The sequence below is a fragment of the Dermacentor andersoni genome, chromosome 2, assembly GCF_023375885.2.
Source record: "Dermacentor andersoni chromosome 2, qqDerAnde1_hic_scaffold, whole genome shotgun sequence".
Lineage (NCBI taxonomy): Eukaryota > Metazoa > Arthropoda > Arachnida > Ixodida > Ixodidae > Dermacentor > Dermacentor andersoni.
Window position 1 is genome coordinate 106,610,887 of NC_092815.1, and position 21,534 is coordinate 106,632,420.

The 21,534-nt window shown below is 46.2% G+C and overlaps 2 protein-coding genes across 2 annotated transcripts; both read left to right on the forward strand.

Annotated features, from left to right (window-relative positions):
• Positions 1 to 335: 335 nt before the first annotated feature.
• LOC126541928 (sulfotransferase ssu-1-like) lies at positions 336 to 4,718 on the forward strand. The gene is made up of 2 exons (XM_050188900.2): positions 336 to 1,803; positions 3,692 to 4,718. The coding sequence occupies exons 1-2, from the start codon at positions 1,768 to 1,770 to the stop codon at positions 4,676 to 4,678; spliced, it is 1,023 nt and encodes a 340-aa protein (XP_050044857.2). The 5' UTR covers positions 336 to 1,767; the 3' UTR covers positions 4,679 to 4,718.
• Positions 4,719 to 9,017: 4,299 nt separating this feature from the next.
• On the forward strand, positions 9,018 to 18,882 carry LOC126541441 (uncharacterized). Its single transcript, XM_050188179.3, has 2 exons — positions 9,018 to 9,067; positions 18,039 to 18,882. The coding sequence occupies exons 1-2, from the start codon at positions 9,024 to 9,026 to the stop codon at positions 18,631 to 18,633; spliced, it is 639 nt and encodes a 212-aa protein (XP_050044136.2). The 5' UTR covers positions 9,018 to 9,023; the 3' UTR covers positions 18,634 to 18,882.
• The last annotated feature ends 2,652 nt before the right edge of the window (positions 18,883 to 21,534 follow it).

Here is a 21,534-nt window from a genome sequence, read left to right on the forward strand (position 1 = left end):
ATACATGGGCGTTTCGATTAATTTTGTGCTTAAATACATAAAAGAACGTCTTGTTAAAAAAACTAAGTGGACCAACAGTGCGTTTTAAGGCGAGTTTGACGGCACATATCTCCAAACTGGTGTCATTCTGGAAATTCATTCCAAGCGGAGGCGCCTGAAAAACTCGCCGGCTACGTACACTTTGCAAATTGTAACATGTACCGTAAAGTAGTTAATTAAGAAGTTAATTAGTGAATGTTCGTTAATTAGTCGGATATTTGTTTCGATTTATCGTGCAAGTAATGTCCGCTTCTCTGAACAGCCCAGCTCTAGGACTAGAAATATTTTATCGGCAACAGGCAATATTTAAAAGCTCTATAAAGCTCACAAATGATCACCCCGTATATGTATGTACGTATTCGGCAGTTTGAGCAATCTTTCCACAGAACGAGATAGGCTAAGAGCTAGGTGTTGAAGACGGCATGCAGGAAATCCCAAGATCGAAATTTGTGCGCCAAGTTCCACGAAACTAGAGATCCTGCGTATCATCATCTTCGCCTGAACTTTGCATTTACAGCAATTTGTGCCGCCTTGGACACTCTACCGATCTGTGTTGTGACAACTCTGATAGTATAGAAATGCTTGAGGATATCATATTCCAATGTCCAGCCTATAAAAATGAAAGTTTTATGAAAGTCAAATGGGCAATATTGGTCGGACGCCGCTAACGCTGAGAAGGACATTAATTGCCATATTGTACCATGTCCTTCTTGCACTGACAGGCTTTAAGCTTGTTGTTCATCAATCACCAGGACGTTGACTCGCTTCAAAAACACTATAAAATGCTTTCACTACACTAGACTGGCAGAATTTCATTTTTACATCGCATCACACATAAATAACAAATCCACCTTCTCATGCTCATTTTTCTTCTTTTTTTTTTCTTTCTCCTTCTCTCTCTCTCTCTCATTTGGCCTTTCCATTCCCCATCTCCTTCCCGATGCAGAGTTGCTTGTCGGAGACTAGGCATGCACCGGCGGAAATATCTACAATTTATTAAAGAGCCTTTCGATTTTCCTCTCTCTCTCTCTGTTTGCGCGTTTATGGAAGAATGAGACTGTTGTCGGCGTGGTTGGTTCAGAAGCAAAATGCAATACTTGACGTGTTTTCATGTTCCTAGCAGCCATACACATTGCTCTTTTGCTCGATGATATGTTTCTTCCGTTGTGAAACGTGCGGGGTTTCTTTTTTCGAAAATTATACCTGCACGCGTTGCCCTACTTTTTGACCGCCCGAGGCTGTTCTTGCTTGCTGGATAAACGACAGACGCGGCGACACGCGGGTGACGTCCTTCCTGGGTCCACCTGCGGTTTCCTCTGTACTTTCCGCACGTGTGTGCTAAATTAATCGCAGCACGTGGCTATCAATCTTTCTTTCTTTCTTTCTTTCTTTCTTTCTTTCTTTCTTTCTTTCTTTCTTTCTTTCTTCCTTTCTTTCTTTCTTTCTTTCTTTCTTTCTTTCTTCCATTCTTTATTTCTTATTTGCAGAACAAGTCAGCTGAGTCCTGATTCTACATCATGCGTGTGCTATAAATCCGCTCGTGATGTTCAGCTGCAGACGCTCACACTAAGGAGGCAGTAACAGGTGCGCATCTGGTTTCAGAACGGCCTACGTTTCGAATTTCCTAGTCCCTGCAAGATAAGGCATACGTTTACAATCTGGAAACACGGAGTACCCCAAGGAAAGCTAATCGCTGTTGGGTATTCTGCGGAGCCACATCTGAAGAACATGGCAGGAGACGACAACGATTCACTTCTCACATCCGTAAGTAAACGTAAGCTCGTGTCTTCTACCTATTTGTTCCATCCGTGGCTGTAACGAAGGCTTGTTGCGTGCTGTGTCACAATGGGGAAAAAAAAGAATGTCGCAACGGGAAAACAGAAAAAGCTGTATGTTTGTTCTCCGGTAAATTTTGTCTCAGGGGATGTCCGCCCATCCGTCCCTCCGTCCGCGCGTCCCGTAAGATGGTCGCTTTGGAGATACAGCTCGCAGCAGCGAGTGACTTTTGTGGTGCCTGTAGCTTTAACCTGAACGAAGCGGCGAGTACACAGCGCTCACGAAGCTCACGAAGGGCTAGTTAACTGTTTATTCACGAAGGAAGAATAAGTCAAGTAGCATTTCAAGATGAACGAGAATGCCTGTATATGCTTGCCTAGACTATTAACGTCTAAACTTAGCTTTATTATCTATCTGGGCTGCGTAATCACACTCGTAGAGATCGATATATTATGTATTACGATTACCTTTGTAAATGCCCTTCAAGTTATGATAACCGAGTGGATCGATAGTATAAATGATTGACTGAATGAATGAATAAATAAATAAATAAATAAATAAATAAATAAATAAATAAATAAATAAATAAATCGGCCTCTTTTGTTGATGTTTCTTGCATAAAATGGGCAATATGCTCCAAATTGGCGCCAACTAATGGAAGGAAGGAAGGAAATCAACTTTATTCAGGTCCTGCAGGCCACGAGAGCTTTGGGCTCTCATGGAGTGGGCGTCTCCCACGACGGAACCGGGAGGTTGAGTTTCCTGGCGGCGTCGTGGACCTGCTGGACGGCCCAGAGTTGGGGAGCGAGTTCTTCGCTCCGGATTGCTTCCTCAAACTTGCGCTTGTCCTGTTCGTAGTTTACGTGAGCTTGCGAGCACGGCCAGAGTAAATGCCAACTAATGGTAACTGTCACAATGACGTCACTGCCTGCGGTTAGGGCGCCAGGTTCGGAAATAGAAGTTAGGCTTTGTGTGTGTTTGCGTGTATCCGCCGGTGCTGAGCCAATCTGCTACCTACTCTAATATACAAGGGCACGTAGCATAGGGGACAGCCATGGCAATGAATGAAAAAAAGAATTACAAACGGTTTGGCTGTGCCAACCACAGTTTGTCGTGGGAAAGCACATCTTCTTAGACAAAATTAGCCATTTTCTTGCACCAAGTTAGACATTGCTAGGTCGTTGTTTGAACGGTTGCTAATCCCTTGCAGTCGCGATGTCGTTGTTAAACTTGATCTATTGCGCACATGATGCGGCATAGTTATGCACCCTGAGTTGCATAACGCATACAGGGTTACTCGGTGGGCACAGGAGGAGGAAGGGGATGGCAGACTTGCACAAAGACCGTTTTGTGGTTTGACGCTGTACTGGCCAGTGTTGTAGAGCAGCCTTCGCACTTGCATGAAGGGTGCGCGAAACAAATCAAGCGCTCCGCTATACAGCTTAGCAGAGGCACGTGGGCAGCCTTGGCCGGATATTTATACCCACTTCTCACAGAGTACAATGACATTTTAGTTTCGGCGAGCCAAGATTTACACGTTCTACACACCTTAAACGAAGAGAATTCCTCAACTTCGGGAAAGGCCCCAAACCAAGGTCGCGTACATGGGGGCTGTGACACAGTCCAAGTCCTTCTTGTGCCATCCTCTGTTACACACGGAATACGCAAAGCCAAACTGGTTGTCGGTGAAGTCCCGCTTGAAGATGACCGTCGCAGTCCTTGCCACAGACACGTTCCCCGGCCTTGAGATGCTCGTACGCAACATCCGCAGATAGTCCGGCTCGTCACTATTCATCCTTTCCGCAGCGCGCTTGGCACGCTTGCTCAATTACGTCGCCTCATTCTCGTTTATTTGTTTTTTCTTCACACCACGCAGGTACCGAAAGCTCGCGCTTCCTTCGAAGACGCCCACCACATGGTCGAAGGGCTTTACCTCAACACTGTTTTCACCGCAGAGAACATTCGATCGGCCCTCAGCTACGAACCTTTAGAAGACGACGTCTTTGTCGTCAGCTATCCAAAGTGCGGCACAACATGGCTGCAGCACATCGTCATCGGCATCTTATCAGGCGGCACGCTGACGCCTGACGACGTAGAAGACGTAAGAAAGGCAACGTATCTCGAGCTCATAGGTGCCGAAGGAGCCCGGACTTTGCGACGACCGGTGCCCATCAAGACTCACCTGCCGTTCCATAAGCAGCCTTATTCCGCAGGCGCCAAGTACGTCTACGTAACGCGGAATCCGTACGACTGCTGCATCTCGTATTACTACCACTATAAGGGAATGCCGTGGCATCGCTTCGCCGAAGGCACTTTTAACGAATTCGTGGACATGTTCGTGCGTGGTAAGGTCTCCTATGGTGACTATTTCGATCACCTGCTTTCCTGGTACGAGCGCCGCAACCACCCGAACGTTCTGTTTCTCACGTACGAGGAATTGAAGAAGGACACACCAGCATCGGTCCTGCGGATTGCGGACTTCTGTGGAGCACTAGAGTATGGCAAGCAACTGAGAACGCATCCCAGTGACCTGGAGAAAGTCCTTCGCGGAATAAGCTTGGAAGTAATGAGAAAGCTGACGTTCACTGTCAAAGTCTCGAACAGTGCATCGCTCACGAGGCGGGCAGAAGGAATCGCCAACACACCGTCGAGCGATGAGCTACAAAATGAAAATTTAAGTAACTCATCCGCGAAAGGCCTTAAAAACAGCCTCCTGAGCGGGCAGCTCGTGCGGAAGGGAATTGTAGGTGATTGGAAGAGCCTGTTTTCCTCAGAACAAATTCAGAGGATGAAAGCTTGGATCGCGCCGAAGACGCGTGACACTGACGTTATGAACCTCTGGAAGGACGTCGACCTTCCGTGAGGGCGTAAATCTATCTTGAATAGACGTGATAGACAACTTAAGCCCCCCCCCCACGCAGAAGACCGCCATTCTGGCCCTGGACGTGAAAAGGACCTTCGACAACGTTAGCCACTAGCCGATGTTGAAGAGCCTTGGGAACACGGACTACGGCCGGACTGCGTCCGAACCTTCCTGTCGGAGAGGATGCCAACTGTGGGCCTGGGCAGATAGCGGTCAACAAAATTCAGGGTACCCAACAAAGGAAATTCCCAAGGTTCGTTTATCTGCCCCCTACTGTTCAACGTCACCATGGTTAATCTGCTAGGGAAGCTGGGAGGCATCGAAGGATTCAAAGACGATATACGCGGATGACCTAACTCTGTGCATCAGGGAGGGATCCGCGGGATAGCAGCAAGGCGCCCTACAGGAAGGCGTGAACCGAACGAAGGAGTACCCGAGAGACAGTGGACTCTCTTGCGCACCCGAGAAGTCAGAGCACCTGGTACTGAGAGGAAGAACGAGGAAACGACCTCCGCAGGAGATACCGGATCCACTAGCAAGGCTTAAAGGGACCAAGTTGCCCAAAGTCTACAAACTGAGAGTCATTGGTATTGTTCTGCAAAAGGAAAAGGCGGGCTCCGCGACGGTCACGCAGGTCGCTTACCTGGTCCGAGAAGTGGCAAGAAAGGAATCATAGTCTCAAAAAGATGGTCACGCTAAAAATGATACCGGCGATTTTGATAAGCAGAATGGCTTACGCCACGCCTTACCTGAGGCTGAAGAACAAGGGAAAGTACAAACTGAAGGTACTGATTCGTGGGACGTACACGTTGGCGCGGGGTCTCCCCGAGACGGCACCGATGAAGATGTTCTAACTAAAGATTCTCGAAACCTGGAAATAACTTTTTAAAAATTATGGCGTTTAATTACTTGGCAAAACCACGATCTGATTATGAGGCACGCCGTAGAGGGGTCTGCGGAATAACTTGGGTCACCTGGGGTTCTTTAACGTGTACCTAAATTTAAGTACGTGGGTGTTTTCGCATTTCACCCCCTTCGAAATGCGGCCGCCGTGGCCGGGATTCGAAACCTGCGACCTCGTGCTTAGCAGCCCAACACTAAAACCACTAAGCAACCGCAGCGGGTTGAAAACAACTTGAAGAGATGCACAAGGCGAACCAGATCGAGCGTCTCAAGCTCACCGATACGAGCAGAACGACACTCAGTACATGGGAAGGACTACACAAAAAGACTACAGGGCAGCGAAAAGAAGAAGACTCAGTTGCGCCTGAGGGACTCTATTAGGGTGGTAGTGGTTCCAAGAAAAATGCACCCTGATCAGGGGAAGAAGAGAAGCCAGAGTTAAGGCACTCGACAAGGCCCATGGCAAGGACCCGGACGCGAGGTTCACGGACGCGGCCAAGTATCAAAAAAAGAACGCGCACGAGGTCAGCTTAGTGGACTGCAAGTTTGAGGAATTGGCGGCGGCGATCAGGACAAACGACACGGGCTTGGTGGAAGAGGCGGCCATCGCGCTGGCGGCCATGACTTGCGAAGAGCGAGCCGTTATACTCGCCGACTCTCAAGCCGCGTGCAGGAACTTTTAAAGGGTCGAATATTGAAGGTGACTCTAGAGATCCTAACGAAGATCACGAAGCCACCGGATATATGCGTCCTCTGGACCCCGGCACACTCGTCCCTGGCCCGAAACGCGGGGGCAGACGCGACAGCTTGAGTGCGCACTTTCCGAGCCACCGAGCCGGGCCTCGTCGACCGGAAGCTGGACGCCATCCTCTAGAAGTACTCGGACACACTCGAGTAGTACTGACTGAACGCATGACGCTGTCCTTCGCTGCACCCCAGGATGAGCAGAGACGAAGCGGCTGACCTCAGACGAACTCCTTTCCACACCTCATGCTCCTTAGCAGAACGCACCCAACAAGCTAAAGCAACAATTCAATACTCTGGCCGGCATGCCCGGCCAGAGGTACGGCCGAACATCTTCTGTGGAGCTGCTCTGACTTTGACACGGTCCGAGAAAGGACACTACGCTCCCTGGGCGGGAACCGACCTGGCACCCTGCAGGAGTGGCTCGACCCGCCATCGCACATTGGGCTAAAGGACGCAGTCCAGCTTTGGAGTGCTTTTTTTGGCTTTTTCAGGGAAAAGGAAGGGCCTGGCCGCCTCTTTGCAGAGCCGACCTCGGGACCACTCCACCTCGAGGAAGAAGAGAGCACCGGTCCCCCTCCCCCTCCCCCATAGAGCACCCCTTTTCTGCCGCAAGGCTTGGCCTATTAAACGCAGAAATAAAGACGTATTAAAAAAAAATTCAAGCACTGCAAGATACCCAACACCCATTTCTACCACATGACGCGGGAATGGGGCGGCACCGACGTACAGCCCATCAAGGAAGCAACCGCGGAGCAGTGGGAGGCCTGGCCACCCTGCCGCGACTCTGAGGGCCAGGCGAGCCAGGTGGACAGGGCGCGACGGACGGCCAGGGCCTACGACGTCCTGGACTGAGGAGGCCGTCTGCCTAGTCTGAAGACGTCGCCTGCTCGTTTGATAAATAAAGTTTATTACTACTACTATCATCTAGAAACCAGGGCTGCGTTCACCAAAACTTGCACTTGTCATTGTTTTCAACGTAAGTGGATCAGTCGTGACGCCCAGATGGCAGTAAAGACAATACTCAATGACAATAGCTCAAAAGATATTCGTCATGCAAATGGGGCGCAATAATGAGATTTATAACCGCATAATTCATCGTGAGAGCCATGCTAGAGCGATGTTTGATTGACGTCAGCTAGAATTTGAATCATCTTCCAACATTTTGTCATCACCTACCATCATCATACTCATCATAACTATAGTTATCGTAATAATAATCATCGTCGTCATGGGAATCATAAATCATCTCAGCAATCATCACCATCATAGTTATCACGTACCCAGTGACCCCAGCTGCACATACCCAGTGGCACGCACCCAACACTCTAAGAAAAGTTTACACCCTTTGGGGTGCCCCTTCTGCCACAAAGCGATAATTGTCATCTGCCTTGATGCGTTTCCTTTCTTGAAAACGCCGCGCCCGCTACTTTCCTGTCGGGAATGCTATCTGATAAAGCGCATGCCGTTCGTTATTGGAAAGTACCGGGCTCACAGCGTTAGAGAAAGGAAACGCATCAAGGCAGATGACGATTATTGTTGTGTTGCAGAAGGGGCACTCCAAAGGGTGTAAACTTTTGTGAGAGGAAGTTGACATCAAACAGGTTCATTGAAGAGCGATTGATTGATTGATTGATTGATTGATTGATTGATTGATTGATTGATTGATTGATTGATTGATTGATTGATTGATTGATTGATTGATTGATTGATTGATTGATTGAAAACCTTAATATTCCACCGAGCTGGTGTGCCCGCCTCTTAACCTACACGTACAGTGACACATACCCAATTGCACCTACCTGGCAACTCCAGGGCCACATATATAGTGCAGTCCACTAGGCACTTAGACCGCACTATCTCTGGGATTGGACCAGGAGGCTATAAACAATATTCAGCAAAAACATACCCGATATGGAAAAGTGGCAGTAACCCGCCAAGGAATACAATGTGCTCAAAAAGCCAGTGATTGGAAATTCTTTTGGTAAACTAGGGAATCCTCTCTGTACCGACGTGGGAGCGGCCCGCATCAGTCCCAGACTGATCCCTCAAGACCTAAATAAAGGGAATCCTACAAGTGTCGTCTCTGCCCCGATTCCATCTTCTTCCTTTTTTTCACATATTGACATATGTGCTAGTCATCTCACGTGGCACATACCCTTCATAAGTATGTGCCCTGTGTTGAGGCATCAACATCAATCACGAAGAGGAAAACGAAGACACCGCATTCTTGGCCATTCCCCAACTGCATTGGTATTAGGATAGAGCCACAGGAACGTTTGCGGAGCCATTTATAATTATTTCTGCGATAAAAAATTATTACCTTTTCAATATTTTCCATTTTCCAAGATTGATATATTTCTCCTTCAATAAATTATCAAATCGGAAAATTCATATAGCAGAAAGACAAGTTCGCGGTAATAAGATTATTAATATTATTATTCAAAATTTAACTTAAATATGCTTTACGTTCACCTTTTACTTTAGGTGTTTATAATACAAAGTTCATGAGGCTCTATCTTTTTATGCAAAGCTGACTACTTTAATACACACCATTTTATTTCGTTTATTATCGCTTATCTGCGATTATTTATTTTTTTCACTAATATTTATTCTTTATCTTATTACCACACGGTATCTCCTACATTGAGTTTGTGCCATTGCATAAGGCATCATCATCATCGTCTTCACAGTGGGTATGAGCCACTCTTGGAGGAAACCCAACCAACCAGCCAACCAACGGTAAGTCGGCTGGTCACCGTGGCCTGCTTTTACTACCCATTTACGCGAATCTATGCGTTTTTCAACGTATTAACTCCTTAAGCATACCAGTAAGTGAATGCGCACCCCCTTGTAACTGATATAATATTGGGAGTCCTAGCACGCGTGTCACAAAATCGCTAGTCCTCGCCCGTGCACTCTGCATGCGTCTACCATTATCCCCCGGCGGCGGTCGCTGTCGTTGGGCTAGTATTCTGAAGTGCATGTTCGGTATTTAATAGCACTTGTGCATTTCAGTTCTTTCCATTATGCAAATGCTGGTTTTTACACACACGCTGAGCGACCTTTACGTGTAGTCTAGAACACTTATTTCCCAGCTTTTGCGCTTCCAAGCAAGGCGTAGTTCTGAAGAAAAAAAAGAAGCAGGAATAGTAACGTGCACTTCCCCCTCTCCTCCCCTCTCCAGTTCCCTACCCTCCTCCTACACTGCCTTGCTATTTCCTGCAGCAGGTGTTCTGCTTCCTGCTGTTCTACTACGGCTCTTTTTTGCTTCATTCCTTCATTTCGTTCTTTTATTAATTTCCTGCTTCTTGGACGATCGCCCTCGAAAATTGTCCTCTTGTTTTCTGTCTGGTTGTGGAGACGTTACTGTGGGAGGAGGCGCGAAGGGGTAGCCGCCGTAGCCACCGTTCATTTACGCCGGCCAGCCACGGTATCGCAGGAGTGGCCGGCACCGCGGCCACTCAGGTTGAGCGCGCTAGCGTGTTCTACTCTCGCGCTACCCGCACGTGAGCCCATCGTCTTCTTCGCCTGCTTTGGAGGCAACAGTCTCGCCGCTACGTTACCATGGTTATGCGCCAACGTTTCCTCTGACAGAAAAACTTTACGGTGTTAAATTTATCCATCTCGACTAGACAATTATGTGCACGTGCGGTGCTCAGTAATTCAAACGCGATAATAGGGCCGCATAGCGGCCGGTGCTTTCTGCGCCACCAGTGAGCACTAAGCGAAGTTGCAATGCGGCGCGAAGGCCCTCCTTTTCGTCGTATACTATATTGCATTAGCTCGGGGGACCTCGGCGACAACCGGCGGCGAGAAAAGCGCTGGTCGCCATGCGGGCTGGTTATCGCTTTTTTTTTCACATGCAAAATAAATGGCACGTTTCGAAAGAATCATTCGAGTGCACACTCACTAACACACCGAACTGCATCGTCGTAACGAAGTGCGGACACACGGCAAATGGAGCCAAGCACGTAACGAGCGCTAACGCACGATATCCTGAAAAGCCACCGGACTCGCCCTGGATAGTCTGCAAATTTCGCCATGGTATCTGATTTGCGTTATAAACATCATTAATGCAAAAACTTCATGAAAATAATTTTTAAGATTCCTTCATGTTCTTTAGAAAAAGAAAAACTCCAGAAGCTAGGCAAGTATGCCTGCAGCTTTATGTTACGACGCCAAACGTCTATCAGTAGGGCTAGCATGGTGACGAGAACGTAATCCCCTTGTAATGCTTAGGGATCCTGTACACGCATGTCTTATTGGATCCCTATACTCCGTTTCATACATAGGTGCAATGCTGTGGAGGCTAGGGATACTTTTTGCAGTGACCGCGTTCGCGCTTAGATATAGTTCATTTCATTTCCTTTCATTTCATTTCATTGCTACTCTTACCACACAAATTATGAAAACACTGACTGAACCCATAGCCAGAGGTTAGTGTGGGGTTCAGAAACAAAAATACACGTTGGCAATGACACAGCACTTGTGTAAATTGAAAAGCCAAAAATCACGACGGAAGACAAAGTACAGCATACAATGACGGGAAAATAAAATAATGTGTATTTTACAGCAGAATGAATAAAGATCTGTCATGAACAACACGGTACAACAAACACAAACCGAAAACGACTGTCACATAGATCAATTAAGGCTCATAAAGCATGTTTTTAATGTTTTATTTGTTTCGTGAGAATGTTTTATTTCTGGGGGTAAAGCATTCCAAACCTTGGCTCCTGAAAACTGCACCAATCTTTCACTCTAGATGTTATTATTCGTTGGCAGATTAAAGTTACTATGTGTGAGGTTTCTTGTGAGTCGCGAAGGAGAGCGAAATAGGGAGGCATTGAAAGGTTGATTATATGTTGCTATGTTGTTTGCACACACCGCTATATTTAAAGACTGCAAAAGGCCAAAAGAAAGGATATTTAATAACTGGTAAATTGGTTTACTTAGTTCAGTATACTTGCTTTGTGTTATAATTCGGATAGCCCGTTTTTGTAATCGCCGTATAGGATCAAGGCAAGTGTTGTATGTCTAACCCCATGATTCGACACAGTATGTTAAATTACTCTTAATAACGGCAAAATAAAGGGTACGCAGTGTATGTGTGTTAAAACAATCGTGGGCCTGTAATAAAGCATAACTGCCAGAAGCCAACTTCGAACAGACGGCGCTAATCTGATTTTTCCAGTGAAGATGTTCATCTAGAATGACACCAAGATACTTAGATGAGTGTGCTCGTTCGAGTGTGTGGTCGTTAATGAAAATGTTAATTTGGAAGTTGTCAATGACTTTTGCTCGTGAGCTAAATACTCTATATTTTTGGTTTTGCTTGAATTAATCATTAGCTTGTTGGTGAAAAACCAGCTTGAAACTTTTTTTGCATTCAGCGTTTGTCTTTGCTTCTAGATCCTCATGGTTGTCAGCTGTAACTGTGATCGCAGTGTCATCTGCATACATTAAAATATCAGAGCAACTTAGGACCTTCGGCAAATCGTTCAAGTATAACGAAAATAACATGGGCCGCAAGACGGATCTTTGAGGAACCCCGGTCTCTAAATATTGAAGTGATGATATAATGTTATTGATAACTACAGCTTGTTGATGGTTTTCGATGTAACTGGAAAGTAAGCTGTAGGCTTCGCCGCGGAATCCATAGTGGTTTAAATTGTTGAGCATAATAGCGTGGTCCACGGTATCAAACGCTTTCTTTCAACAAATACAAAGGGCGGCCAGTTTGTTTTTATGTAATGCTGTATTAATTGAACAAGCGTAGGACTGCAGATGCCGTTGAATGATGTTTTCGAAATCCATGTTGCTGTTGACAGAGTAAGTTATATTTTTCTAATAATTTGCACATAATATTGGATAGAATCTTTTCGTAATTAAATATTATTAATAACACTTAAGACAGAAATGGGCCTGTAGCTTGACGGGTTGGATCGGTCTCCATCTTTGTATACTGGGACAACTTTGGCAATCTTTAGTGCAGAGGGGTACTTTGCACATTTTAATGAATGATTAAAAAGTTTGCATCAGATCGGTACCAAGATATGACTGATTTCCTTAAGTATGCTTGGGTAAATTCCGTCCAGTGCGGCAGATTTATTGCCTGGTAAGCTGAGAATAATAGATGTAATTTCATCGGGTTCGATTCCAAACATTCCAAAAGTATTGAGAACTGGATTGGATGCAGCATTTTGTTGTGATTCAGGGAGTTGAGCAGCCCATGACGGGCCGATATTGGTGAAAAAGGAATTAAATCTTTCTGTAGTATTGCGATCTATTTTCTCCCGGGAGAACACGGCGCAAACTGACTTTGCCAGCAACTTCATTTATTATTTTCCAGACCTTATGTGAATTGCCGCAAACCTGTTCAACGAGACGCGTGTAATGTGATTTTTTTTTTCGTGCCCTCATCATCGACACGGATCTATTGCGCAGGTTTCTTAAATTGGTTTAGATAGTAAACATTAACCTTGTGTTGCTTACACTTATGGTACCATGAATCCTTCTCTTTTAGAACGGCGAGGATTGGCTCAGTCATCCAAGGACATAGTGGTTCTTCGTAAGAGCGAACGCTGATATTTCTGCTGCAGTTAGTAACCATTTGCGAAAGCGTGTCTATTAGGTTACCAAACTCTGTATCGACGTCATCATGGTATATTACACTGGGGTCGACGGCCAATAGATTGTCATGCAGTAGGGCATAATCTATTATAGATACATAATTCTTGCTCTCACGCTCTGGTTTTATATCAGTTTCAGCAGCAACAAAAAGTGGGAGGTGACCGGAGATGGGTTCGCTTGATCAATTATAGATGATGCATGATCAATTATAGATGAAGAGGAGGTAGTTGCACGCGGGGGTGTATTAATCATATTTCGGAAATTGTACGATGTTAACAGGTTCACGTAGTCCTTGCGGCATTCGGTACTTGTATCAATGTTGAAATCGCCAATCATGCGTTCAGTGTGTGTGTAGTAAGCGTTTCAAGAATTCCTTCGAGTTTATCAAGAAAGGAAGAAAGGCGTGAATTTGGTGGACGGTAAATAACTCCAACAGTGAACGAATGGGGCAGCTTTATGAGCACTGTTTCGATGTATGTATGACTGAGGGTAACTGGTGCCAAAAATGAGGAAGGTAGACCATTTTTGAGAAAAAAGGCAACACCACTACCACGGTATTTTTATTCTCTCGGATGAGGTAGCATAAGATAGCCAGGAAGCATAACTTTCTGATCTTTTTGCAGCCAGGTTTCTGTGAGTGCTACAATATCAAAAGATTGGGAATATCTTGTCAAAGAAGCCACTAGAAGGTTCAGGTTCTTCCTCACACTGTGGACCTTAGAGTAAAATATTGACGTATTTTTGTCACTGCTTAAGAGGTCATCTTCATCTATGGCCAAAGACATTGTAAGAGTAAACAAGTACTAACACACAAGAGCATTGGTAATCAAACAACTTTTTCCAGGTCATCTTCACAAGTTATGTGCATTACTCTCGAGCTTTCCGTTTTTCTCATCAAGATTTTGCCTTCACACATCCATGCGAACTTCCAGCCTCTGTCACGCTTTACTCCAATAGCTTTGCCGAGCAAAACCTTTCTTTCCGGACACAACTGTTCGGTGACAAAAACGGGATCGTTCTCTGGGAAGCCAAGCACGGAAGTATTTAGCCTGTTCTTTTTCGTATCTTGCAAGATTCTGTCACGTGGGGGCCTTAACTTAAACTTCACAATTACATTGGAGTGTCCCTTCGACTTGGTTGGAACACAGTTTACCGCGTCAATTTCCTCAGGAGAAAGCTCAACTTGTAGGTAGGAAGTTATCTGTGTCATCATGCTACCGAGGTTCCCGTTATCAGTTTTAGGGATGCCTTTCAATTCGATGTTATTCCTTCTGCTGTATTGCTTCAGTTCAACCAATTGTGTTTTTAGCTCCTTCACTTCGTATGGCAGCTTCTTGTTTTCTTGCTGAATTTCCAGATTGTTCTTCTTTACTTCTGTGAGTTCAAGCCTCATCGTTCTAACTTCTGTTCTGAAGCCCTCAAAGGCAGTGTTCATGAAACCCATTGATTCCTTCACTGCTGCTATTTCAGTCTGTACAGCATCGCTAGATGAGTTCAACTTGTTTACTGTGACCTTAATTTCAGTCATGGCCTCCATAAATTTAGAAGTCATTTCCACCAGAGCCTCAGTAACTTCTTTAATGGTTTTGGGAGCCTCGTCTGCGAGTGTCTTGGCAAAACTGTCAAGTTGCGTAGCCTCGTCGTCCCCCATTTTAACAAGTTTTCCACAAACGCGTCACATACAACAAGAGGCACCAGAGCAGTGCAGCAACCGTAAAATGCGAGGAAATAAACTTTCACGCGAATGTGTGTGTGCCCACCCGCATTAGTACAACAATACGGTTAGCAGTCGCACAGACGGCTGCCAGCACCGCTCTGATGTGTCCATGGTTGTCGCTGGCTTCTTTTATCGGGTTGCTGGAGGGGCGCCGTGAGCCTTCCGCGCAGGCGCGAATTTCCTGGTTGATTGCTTGCACAGATCACTCTGCGGCCACGTTCCGGAATGCATCGTTGGTGCTGCGTTGGGTGAGATGGTCCTGCGCCGCTCGATGGAACCGCGTCAAAATGCCTGCATAGGTACAACAATACGGTTAGCAGTCACACAGACGGCCGTCAGCACCGCTCTGATCATTAATCGATCGGTGAGCGCTTCCCGTGCGAAATATATATATATATATATATATATATATATATATATATATATATATGGACTACGGAGCAAACAGCTGTAATTGATATTTTCGCTGAGATAACTTCGATTTGGCCAAGTTGGCTTGTGTTTCTTTGTCTCCGTCCCAGTCGCGCTGCGCCTTCTGTTTAGTTGAGACATAGCAAGTTGGTCAAGTCAAGTAATGCGTGGAGCAAATAACCAGTGCTCTCGTGAAGTTACAAAATGGCTGCCAAGGAAAGAGAAACGCAGCCGAGGACGGCAGGGAATTAGGTGTGATGAGATTGTGGGAGGCGGCGCGAAGGGGTAGCCGCCGTAACCGCGGTTTATTTAGGCCGGCCAGACGTGGTGCCACAGATTCAGGCCGACTCAGGTTGACCGCGCTAGCTTGTTCTACTCTCGCGCTACCTATACATGAGCCCATCTTCTTCGCCTGCTTTGGAGGTGATAGTCGCGCCGCTACAACATAGGAAGTTGGCCGGCATTAGGAAGGAGTCGACAGGCGAAAGTCTTATCATTTCGTCTTATGCTTATGAGCTTGTTTGAGTACTTTCTGCATCTTACCTATATATGTACTTCTATGACTCTCTGTCTTTCCTGTTTCCTTTTCTTTTTTTCTCCTAAAGAGCATGTATGAAAGAACAGTTCGTGTCTCTAGTTTCGAGAGTACTGTTCCATTCTGGTGTGTTATTGGTATTTTAGTAGTAATCTAATGATTGCATAGTTAGCTGATGTATTTCTGGTTCCTTCTACTCTATGCCTGCTAAGGGGACCCGAACTACTACCAAGTGAACTAATTCTCGCTTTTTTGTTCGGGATTTCTTCCATTCTACAGGGAAACACATTCAGTTCAATTCACTGGGTAATTGGAGATCGCTATGAGATGTCTCCGCCCTGGAGTGCGCATGAAAGATAACGATGTGCGAGATCCGTCAGATCTCTTCAATCCAAGGCTTACAGCCCGTAATTTGCTGTTGACTGCGAGGGTGGGAACGGCACGCTCTGAGGTGGTATTGGACATTGTCAAATTCCGATGCATGGCCGAATGAGCTATCTTGTCAATTAACGATTGGCTCACGTGGCTGCGAGGGTCTCTCTGATTAGCCCGAACCAGTCCAACATAGCAAAATTTGACAGTGTCCAGCACAGTACACTCGGGTGGTCACTTTTCTCACTTTCGCGAGACTTCGCGTGACTATGAAGGCGGGTCGATGTCTCCGGGCTACAGGTTTCTGGCAATGCGCCAAAACAGCGCGCTCGGCTTTGTTCTGTAGAAATGCTGTTGCCCGTAGACGCGCGATGCGTCCGGCGATAGACACGCGGTATCTCGCGAAAGTGAAAATGTATGTCTCCTAAAGCGATCACTCGGGACTATCATTCTGGAGTAAGCTTGAATCATCTGGTGCAGTTCGCAGACTTCGAGGCATGCTTGCACATATTATACTGACGTCCCTGACGTTCAAGAAATGGCGCAAAACTTTTGCAGGAGTGTTTCAGTATGTGGAATGTAACCGTGGGCAGTGCCAGATTTTTTAATGTTACCCAGTGAGCCACGGATATAGTGTTCCGCGGCTACGCAGATGCCGTCGAAATTCCTTAACGGCATTGACCTTATTGGGCAATGGTAAAGATCTTAGCGCAATGTGGAGAGGGCAAGTTGAAAGGCTAAAACTGCTTGCACTTTACCAACAAGATTCGCTGCGAAACGAGCAGACAGTTGGCAATCAGGCCTGCAGTAGTGCTATGGCAGCTTCTACAGCTGTCTGATGTCAACAGTGCCAACTTTCTAAACCCTGCGGGCTTAGAAAAATATCTCCAAATAGTATAAGGCTTACGCCTTAAATCTTTGTGTTTATGCCTCTTTCCTAAAAAAAAAAAAAGTCGCTGATTTGATTCCCCAACCTGGAGTAGAATTGCAATCTTCGTGCAGAGTGCAACGTAACTCATGTGCTGAGATTTAGCTGCATGCATTAAAAAAATAATATTAATTAGACTGAGAGAAAAGAGCTGAGACTGAGCTATGCTTTGCAGCATCCGTCGTAGTTTAGCTGAAGCTCTGGAACATAAACAGCTCCATTTAATGTCAGGTTGTCCTCGGTAGACGACAGGCTGGAAAACGAAGTTATGAATCTTTTCCAAAGGCGATCTGCCATAATACGCGATTATTTTAGCGAAAAGACGTTTATGCACAAGCAGCTTTACGACTTTGCGCCATTTATGGATTCGCTGCACAACTTCGAAAATTGCCTACGCTCATTAACGCGGCGCCAATCGATGCAAACATGAGAGGGCTTGAAAAAGATGGTACTAACAATAATTGGGAAAAAATTGTATTTCTTCTTTCTTCCCCTTGGCACAGAAGGCAAAAAAGAAGAATTAGCACTTATAAGATACTTAGGTCGATTTCGATACACAGGGGGGCAAATCATTCAAACATTACGCCCTCCAGCCTGATATCTTTCGAACAATATCTGATACACCACGGTAGTACGAATCAAAGTTATCTCTTACGCCGTGACATAAACTTTATCTCCGACAGAAACCACCAAACCGACCGAAATGTCCTCTGTATAACAAGTCGATTCACCTACTAGCCGACTTGCAACACCACCACACACTCTCCTTTGCACATTCACTCTTTGACTAACTCAACATTATCCGGCACATAGTGTCTCACTTATTCGTTAATTGGTCCCATCACACATGCACGCACGCGTACCGCACACAAATACACACTCGCGCGCGTATTCATTCGAGCAGGCATGCCATTTTGGACATTGTCGAAATCCGCCATATTGTCGAATTCACAATGCCGTCACCTCTGATAGGTCCACAGGGCAGCTACAGCCTCCCTGATTGGCTGAAAACACAGCCATTGAAGAATCTGACAATACGCCATAACTTGGCACTGCCCAAATGGCAGCCTGCCGCCGTGCCTCGCGATAAAAGGCAGTATTGCTTCCCGCCCAGCTTAACACCGGTACGCACAACCAGCGCGATGGCCGCCGAAAGCAGCAGCGCAAGTCACACAGCCACCAACTGCGGCGACGCGGCCTGTCTCCTCCCCTCGACGTCGACTACCTCGGGCACGGGCGGCCTTCGACCACGCGCTGTTCGCTACAGAGCTCGAGCCGGAGGGCCGACCGCTGCTGAAATGCCTCCCCCGCCGCCGCTGCGTCGGATCCCGGCGCCTCTGCTGGAAGAGGCTCATCCCCCGGGTACGGTGAAGATTAAAGAACGCCTCCAGGAGCTCGTGGAGAGCATCTTGCTGTTCGCGATGAGCAGCGCCATCGTGCTCATTGCGGCCGCTGTTGTCTCGCACTTAACGGGATGCCACCAGGCCGTGGGCCTCTCGATGCTCGCCGCCAGCATTGTGATAGACGTCGCCAGCTTCGTCGTGTACATCTTCAACCGGCACGAGAGGACACGCGAGCAGCTCGCCGTGGTCCTCTTGCCGATTCAGAGCAGCCTGCGGCGCAGTCGCTGCGTCCCGAACGATGATGACCGCGACCACGCAGGGTCGCGACGGGACGTCGGTGACGTGTGGCACGGCAGCATTGTGTAACTATACCGCGATCCGTTTTTGTTCAGCCACGGGGGGCCGAAACAAAAAAACCACGCACGAACTGGCTTATATCAAAGTTCTCGCGCCTCCGAGTTAGAGACCAGGTGAAATGTGCACCTGGCCAACGAATAAAGTGCGCCGGAGGCGTTTCCCGAACGGAGCGTCGAGAAGCGTTTACAGTGATATGCACCGTGACATTGCATAAAAATTGCAAATGGCCTGCATTAAAATAAAAGAAACAAACTCAAAGGTGTTATTAAAGATCACCGTCAGTGACTTCCTGTACCGATCGTAATACTCGAACGAGTGTGACCTTGAAATTAAGAGGTACCTTCGCCGACTAGTGCCTGTCTTTTGTGTTGTCTGAAAGCGAGATAGTTCTTCTTTCTTGATTTGCTAAAAATAACTCGTATTTATGTTAATGTTCGGCAGCATCTCCTCCTCAGGTTTAGTTCTTACTCCTTTTTTCCTCATTGTCCGTTCCTTATAGAGTACCGTAATGTATTCAAGCGCTCTCCCGGCGATATGGCTACTGGCATTAGAAATGGCACTTTTATATCGGGTTACGCTTTCTGTTATCACGTTTCTGTGAGTTTAAATCTCAGGCTATATCAGTGCGCAGGCTTTAAAGTAAAAATGAAAGAACTATTTTAAAAATGGCCAGGCTTAGCTTGGTTAAGCCAAGAATGCGTTGCATATTGTGTTGGGGCCCAGCTTTTCCTCCGGCTGTCGTGACGTCACGTCACGTGGTTGCGCTAAAGGTCAATGGTGGCTGCCCGGCCGCGCCCAAGGGCTGAACTGAGTGATTGCAATATGCAACGCATAAAACTCTAGTGTAGGGGTATGAGCCACTATGGTGGCTCATACCCCCAATGGTGGCTGCCCGGCCGCGCTCAAGGGCTGAACTGAGTGATTGCAATATGCAACGCATAAAAGTGCGCGTCCATTTCTGTCGTAGACAAACTGCTGTCGCATTGTCGATATTTTCGATGGAATTAACCAAAGCTTTTTTTTTTCTTGCTCTTTCTTTTCTTCTTTGGTCTCAGATTCGACTCCACACTGATATACACTGACTTTGTACGCCTTCATTCTGCGTGTCACTCCAATGAACCGCAAACAATCGTGAAACTCGTCCGTGGGTTGAGCGCGACTTTGGAATTTTATGGCATCCAACAAAGAATCCACCGGCCAAATCCTGATGGTGTACGACCGACGTCTGATCGCCCGTACCACGTAAAACAAAAAGAAAAGTAAAAAGCGGCGGATCGAAACGTTGCTTTCGGATATCAGGCGCTAAATATTGAAGCAGTCATTCTTGTTCTCCCCAGGTGTGCAATACCTCCTTTCGAAAGGGAAAGAAATGAGGACATTCGCGGACAAATACCGATCTTATTAGGGCGCATGGTGACGTCGATCGAGAATTAGGTCCAACCCCAGAATATCGTTAAAGAGACACTTGAATGTAATTTGCGCCATTTAGCGTCCCGAAAATGCACAGTGCGTTATGAGCGACGCCGTAGTGTGGAGCTGCGGGTTAATTTTGACCATTTTCGGTTTGTCTGACGGGCACCCAAATCTAAATACACAGGAGTTCTTGCACTTCGCGTCATCTAAATGCGGCAGCCGCCGCCGGGAGTCGAACCGGAGACCTTGCGTTCGGCAGTAGAACGCCACCACCGCTTCCGAAATGGCCCATGCTTAGCGCCACCTGCATTCACCTTGCCCACTTTTTCAAGTAGGCCTTGAGCCACCATTTACACACACACCCACACACACATATATATATATATATATATATATATATATATATATATATATATATATTTATATATATATATGACGAATAAATGAGATCTTAGAAAACAAAATATAAGGTACATGTACAAAACTGCCAACCTTTCCTTGAAAAAATAAGGTAAGGTAGCAATGCCGTAGGAACCTATCTCTTTCTTAGCTGGTCATTTCACCTTGTAAACTTTGCCAACTGTTCTATTTATCATGGTAAGGGAAAGGAGGACAACATACTAAGGAGAGGACAATGTGCCTGCAACAGAAATTAATCACGGAACAGAGAAATAGGATGCCAGCGGGATAAGAAAAAGAGAGGTGGAGCAAAGATTCAGTCGACAATGAAGCGACATCATATGGTTATATGGGTGAAAGAAAATGAACCGGCTTTAAGATTAAAAGGGAAAAAAGAAAAGAAACAAAACTCACTGTGAGAGATTACCCTGCTGCGCAGAAAATTTAGCAGGCCTATATATACCCTCCAGAGGTGAATGCTACTCGAGGGCTGAGATGAACGCGCATCCATAGAAAAAAGAAATACGTTAAAATAACGTGAAGCACCGAAGGCGCTTCTCATGTCTGCGTTCGAAACCAATTTTTCTAGCGTAAATGCAACTTAGAATCGTGCCGAACATGCGAAAATAAAAAAGAAAAAACGCAATCGTCGAGATCGGAAATAAGAAGAGGCAACGATACGATGTGGGAGCTTGACAAAGGTGGATGAGAGCACTGCCTCGGGTTGCGAGCCGTACTTGTCTGAGCGCGAAACCCAGTGACGTATAAATTATGCGATTTCTTGTACCACTTTTGTGCCAATGTAGCATGTCCAACAAACTTTCAACAATTATCCAAAATATTTTCAACAGGCTTTCAACAGGTTATAGCGGATAGTAGCAGTCCGAGGAGCAGCCGTCTTTGAGATACGTCTCTGAGTCATTGAATGAGTTTGTGCACCCATGCTCAACGCTTCAGCCATCTCGTAAAATCACCTTGTTCCATTGTATTATTGGACTCCTTTGCATCGAGTTTACAGGCAAAAATAAAAGCGACAAGTCGAATTTCATAATCGAAAAGTAAGGAGTCCATTCATTTTGCAGCCGCACAAAGCACGAC